Raw genomic sequence first — 6,470 nt, 5'->3', positions numbered from 1 at the left:
AAAAACATTGAAGTTCAGGTTTGCATGAAGCTGGTTGACAGCATGCCCAGGAGACTATATGCTGTCATTAAGGCTAAGGGTTGCCTGACTAAGTATTGATAGTTGTGTAAATACTGTCATAGCTGTCTAATTTTTGGTTGATTGTAATCTATTACATACCTTTCTATCAGAATTATCTAGCGTTATCAAGATGAATTTGTTCTGACACCGTTTAACTCTGAGTTCTTGTCATATTTTATTACCATTTTCTAAACTATAGCGAATAAACTTTGATAATGTGAGAAATGTTGAAGGTGTCTGAATATATTTTGGTTTGACTGTATCTATTTGATAAATGAAGTTAACCAACTAACATTATACATACCCTTTTGGTTTCTGTACCCAATATTTAAAAAATGTACAAATGCAATAAAAGTATCGGTATCGGTACTCGGTATCGGCAAGTACCAAAAATAAAAGTATCGGTATCGGGCGAGTACTGGAAAAAGTGGTATCGGTGCATCCCTATCAAGAATTGCTCCTGAAACTTTACTAGTGAACTGAAAAAGAGACCGAGACGATTGTGGAGCAGTGTGTGTTTGAGCCGCTGGCTGACGGTGCGGTGAGCTGTGCAAATGTGTAATCAGTGCGAGAGGAAGCCGAGGTGAAAGAGAGGCCATGAGAGACAGACACGTGTCTCACCTTGCTCCTCCGGACTCAACTCCTCCTCCTCTTCCTCACTGCTCTCCTCTTCTGGTTCCTCCATGAAGCGAGATCCTGCGCCTTCCGCCGCTGCCGCCAGCCTGAGACAGACACATGTCAAAAAGAGAAAACATCATACAGAGTTTGATGTATCATCATCAGAAAGATTCACAGTTGGATCAGTGTTTTATTTCAGTATCGAGATATAAATATGCACGCTATTGATATATGATATAATTATTATAATACAGTACAATAGAACAGCTATAGATATTTCTCACAGGCTTGTGCAACAGAACTTAATCTCCCATCATTCCACGTGGCAGCACAATAATGATAAAAGCTTCGATTACACACCTAATGTGCATCGCTGCTGCACTAATGCTAAAAACCTTCCTGTCTTCAATAACCAATAAATATTGTAACTGCACAAAACATCCATTTAACTCTGACCAAAATCACTTGATGCACATCATACTGAATTCATATCGACTTCTTATAAGTAGAAACTACCCCGGAGGACTTGAAGGCAGCTTAAGTTCCTTATAAGGGAAAAAACAGTGAGTTCTTTATTTAATTTTACTCAGATGGCCTTCACATTACTAACAGCTAATGTTAATAAATACAACTCAGTGCAGCTTATTAAGGAAGTCTTTCATAAAACCTGGTGGTCTTTGCAATATTTTCAATGTTAATCATATGAGAAGATCTCTAAGGAAAGCATCTCTCAGGAGTAACCGGACACACACACACACACACACACACACACACAGACACAGACACAGACACAGACACAATGCTGGGTAGGGGAGCATAAAATGCACGTGCCTGAGGGAAACACAAGATAGAGTGGTGAAAGAAAGACACAGTAGGAGGAGGACGATGACAAAAGAGCGAGAAGCGATAGAGACGGAGAAAGAAAGTGAAGGCGAACGGGACTAAGGTAGAGCAGCTGTATCACTAGCCATCCTGGACGCTCACATCAGCTACAGATTCAGTTACAGACAAACCACTCACTCACATCCATCTCAGAGCTTTTAAAGACACGGATCTAGATTTAAAGATACGAATCCTGCATTAAAATGGACCTCTTCTATTCATTCAAAGACTTTAAGTGCCCTTCTCTCAGGGCGTATTTTCATATTTACGCATTTTCAAAATCAACTAGTAGCTGCGTTGTTTTAAAGGAATAGTTCACCTAATAATAAAAATTCAATATCAAACAGTGACAGATCAGTGACATCGAAGCACACTTGTTTCTGCGTGTCACGTGACTTCATGCCATGACACAAGCTCCAATGCGGTGCTGGGGGTTATTGTAGGTAGCGGATTTGTCATAAATGCTGCTCAAAGATTAACAACAACTTCTTTAAAAAAGTAAAGTCTTTATAATATATCGTGAAAAATATCCAACTAGGTTGTAAAACCATTCAAAATGCTAAGATGCTCATAATATGCTAAACACACCCTATTAATCGAAGTTTTTCTCAGCCATGGTTTGCTGGTTGTGGATCAAAATGCGTGCCATTATCAGCCAGTTTGCTGACATGCTTCTTTGTATATCAGAAGCACATGGCGGCTTTTTTTGGGAAACACTGAAATGACAGGATAAGAGTGCGTTTGAGTCAAACTCCAAACAGAAACAGACAGAAGACGCTGGGCAGACACTATTGTGAAAGCGGTTAGCAACTCTGCTTGAGTTGCTGTGACCGCTGATTGGCCTGTAGGCTGCGACGTGACATCTGTTAGGACTTCTGGTTGCTCATGTATCGTTAACTATATAGAACTAACGTGGCGGCAGGAAACCAAAAATAATAGAAATACTCTGTTCTCACAGCTGCTGTATCTTAATGAGCTTTCCTCACATAGGTTACTTAAACGCATCCACTGATGTCAAGGCAAGACTTGACTGACGTCACGAGAACGTAGCAGGAAAAATGCAAATGTTTGTGACTGTGTCGATCCATCATGTTACCAAACAGTGCTTTTTGAAATCTATTTTGCTGTATTTCTGCTTGACTTTCAAATTGACCAAGCACCAATCCAAGAGATGCATGCTTTGAACTATTCTGACACACTGCAGCCTGACAAAATAGTAAATAAGCGTTTGGTCATTATTAAAAAGTAAATTGCTGTGAGATTATAGAGTACATAGGTTAATTCTGTGATGTGGATGGGGTGGAGGTGATGAGTCACACAAATTTTGGAGCCTAAAACATGGGTACGTATCAAAACATTTGAAGAAATCTATCCACATCAGAGATAACAATCATGCATCACTTACTTCTTAGCGAGGTCATCTCCGGGTAGGACTGTATTCCCGTCCGAATCGCTGAGCGCCCCCTCATCCTCTTCATCGCCGACCATCCTAAGAGGGACAGGAGATTTTTGGCCGACAGCCCGAAGGGAGAAAGACAGAATGACCTTTTCTGCAAATTTGCCCTGTCATATTGAGTTGCACCCTCAGTGCTACTCTTGTATTTTGCAGACAGGGCAGTAACATATCCAGAGAGAAGAGCAACGCTTTAAACAACAACTTATTCCCAATCCATACAGCCTTAGCAAGAGATCAGATCTTTAAATAATTACTATTCTTCAAGCTGTAGCATAAAGGCTATAGGCTAACCTGAATGCAGTGTAATCTATAGCTTATCGTCCATATCAGTGCATCGCTACTTTAAACTGGACTCACTTATGGACGTTTTCCCTGCACAGTTTAGTCCAAAAATAAATTTATAGTTGATTTCATTTTCATAAATTAATGTTTTGTTCATTGAATCACTTCCTAGAAAAAGCACTCAATTAAATTTGTTCTAACGAGCACAGTTTCATTTTCTTATTAGATTTAATAGGGTGGCGGCAGTTTCACCACGGAATCTACGCAGTAGCACAGCCACATTAGAACTGATATTCATCTTTATACAGGTATAGTCTAAACAGCATTAATGGCAGTTTTCTTCGTGTGCTGCTTACCTGTGGTATGGCGTGCTGGGTTCGTCTATCTTCATCAGCCCATAGTCCTTATCCGCCGGGTGATATGTGGCCAAAATGTTCATTTCATCCCATTTCTGTGACTTCTTCCTAAAAGAATGGGTAGAAACACGGAACTTAACATACAATTACAGATAAAGCTCTTAGCCCTGAAGCAAATGTTCCCACTGAGGTCTGCTACATGAAACAAAGGACTCTGCCCCACTTTGAAACTTTTTGGAGTACCTTGGAAACGGCAGACACAAAAAATAGCACCAAGTGGCATACATTGCCAAATATACTGACCCTTCAGTGATATAAATAAGACTGGCACACAAGGCCTTCTTTCCTGTCTCAAGTCAATGTTTCCCAATGCACTGAATGCTATAAGCCATCATGCTACAACGCTACCCCAAGAGCAGTTTCGTAAAGCAAAGCTCAAAGCACAAATAATTTCAATTGAGTGCCTTTCTTAAAGTGGCAGACAATGCATTTGATGCATAATTATGTGGGCAATACCAGCATGAAAGATAAGCAGTTTTAAAGGCAGGATAATAATTTAATTTAGATCAAGTACTGATAATTTGTTGTCTGTATGATCAGGAATTAGAATGAAAGTAAATGGAATCCATTTCAAATTCATGTTGAAAAAATATTTTTGTTAATTTAAATGAAATATAAATATTAGTTGAAAAACTTCCATTGACAATTCACTGAAATAAAATAAAGTACTTAAGTTACTAAAATAAAAACTGAAAAATAGCTAAACAGAAATGCTTAATAAAAAAATACTACTAAAACTTACACTAAAATCAAAATGAAAACTGAAAGCTCATTAAAATATGAATAAATACTTTAATACTTAAATAACACTCTTGGCACCAAATTCCCTCCAGAAATGATCAATTTCTTACTGGTCCATTCAAGGATGTGCATCTACTGCGTAGACGGAGCGGCGAGATCTTGGTATTTGACAATATGGACCATCAATAAGTCAAAGTGTTACAGCAAAGCTAAGTATGACCTCAATCAATCGAGTATGGTTCAGTCAACACTCACTCAATGCAATGACAGAGCCACATTACCACACCTCAAGCAGGTTAAACTCTGACATGCTACAGAACCGTAACTAAACACTGGCTTTAGTAGTCGGAATCCCTTCTTTCTGTGTTCTGTAGTCTGATGAAAATCCTGTGAGTGCATTAGGGGACATGAACGCAGTAGACTGGACCACTAATTCTTCTGCAGTAGCAGTCAAATGTGCCAATCCACATGGAAGAAGAACTGTTACACAACCAGCGTTTGGATGAGGTGCTGTTGCAAAGCAAGTGTGGAAATCCACTCAAACCTGATTTTAAATTACAATTTTTAACTATAGCATTTCAAAGAACTGAGGATTATTTTTAAGTCTCTTTTAGGGAGGTGCTGGATGCAATCAGCGCAAGATTTACCGTCCATCATGGACAGAAAGATGAACATAAAGCAGGACCGAGGACTAGTCGAGTAATGCTAATCTCTTCAGAATGGATGTTCATGTTCCCTCGCAACATAATCAAGAGATTAGTTTCATTCATGTTAGAGGCAGAGGCCTCCCCAACGGTGAACAGCGGTTTATTCTGCATCACACGGGAGCATACGGTGCACTGTTGCATGCAGTAGAGGTCAAGGTTTTTCTCAACGGATCATAGGTTAGAAAAACAGTACATGAGCAAGCAGCCTGCAGTGACTTATTTGGAGAGCAAGCACAATACAATACAAGGAACTTGTCTGCGGTTAGGAGACCCGAATGCTGCAAAAACCTATAATTCAATCAGTGTTTTATCACCACGGGAAAAAGTCCTGGAAAAACAACAGTTCAGGCAAAAATAAAGATCTTCAAGCTGGTACAGGATATCCCCCTAAAGTAACAAAAAAAAAAGCTGCCAAAGAAACATGGCTCTCCTGCTACTGCAAATGTCTGAGAAACAAAACATATTGTTAGGAAAATAATAGCTTCATATTCATACAGGATAAAGGTGGGACATATTGAGTTGAGTGTCTTTAAAGAGCTCTGAGGGAGTTTAGAGACTTTTAAACTAGAGAGTAAAACGCAAAGTCACTTAATGAATATTTTTCGACATCCATAAGATGGAATTGCTGAATTTTTACAAATTTCCTACAATGTGACCCTAATTAATGCTTCTGTCAATCACATAAATCCACTATAAAACATGTGGAATCAGCCAAACTGTTCTAAGACGATGAACCTGATCCAGTAGTTAAAATACACGAGGTACAACAAATTTTCATAATAAATGTTATTTTAATTTCAATCATTCTTATAATGCAATATTAATATAGTTTCTTAAAAAATAAAATGTGACAAATTACCAAAAAAGAAAAAGAAAAAACACCTGTCGCTATTTCTGTAACAGCTGGTTTTACTTTAATTGAGTTAACAGTGACAGAGCATAGATTATCTTAAATAACTGTCACCGGAAATCAGCAATTTGTATTACCTGTAAAAATTTAGATCAGAGTATGCTTACTAAATTATTACATTTTGATCTGTAACTCATAACACACTGTTTGTTCTGTATACGTGAGTGATATCTTGCTGCTTTCCTGTTTACTTACTATTTTCTGTTGTATAATAAAACCGAAAATCTCACAGACTTGCACTGAAGGAGGGACCCGTGCCATATCGGAGATAGGGCTGTCGCGGTGAGGGAATTTCCCTTGCGGTAATTTTGAGTGGCTCAATAGCACGGTATGCGGTATTATCGCCATACATATACATATACATATATATATATATATATATATATACATACATATAC

The 6,470-nt window shown here is 38.5% G+C and overlaps 1 protein-coding gene across 1 annotated transcript in view; it reads right to left on the bottom strand.

Moving 5' to 3' along the window:
* The window catches only part of LOC107720739 (protein phosphatase inhibitor 2-like), a 19,263-nt gene that overhangs the window by 3,989 nt on the left and 8,804 nt on the right, over positions 1-6,470 (bottom strand). The window contains exons 2-4 of the mRNA XM_016528563.1: positions 3,655-3,762; positions 2,966-3,049; positions 682-782 (exon numbers count right to left, since the gene is read on the bottom strand). Coding sequence (XP_016384049.1) covers positions 682-782; positions 2,966-3,049; positions 3,655-3,762 — 293 coding nt within the window. The remainder of the gene's footprint in view (positions 1-681; positions 783-2,965; positions 3,050-3,654; positions 3,763-6,470) is intronic.

This window comes from Sinocyclocheilus rhinocerous, unplaced genomic scaffold, assembly GCF_001515625.1.
Source record: "Sinocyclocheilus rhinocerous isolate Xijiao unplaced genomic scaffold, SAMN03320098_v1.1 scaffold5898, whole genome shotgun sequence".
Classification (NCBI taxonomy): Eukaryota; Metazoa; Chordata; class Actinopteri; order Cypriniformes; family Cyprinidae; genus Sinocyclocheilus; species Sinocyclocheilus rhinocerous.
The sequence above is the reverse complement of the archived record's forward strand: the minus strand, read 5'-3'. Positions and strand labels throughout refer to the sequence as shown.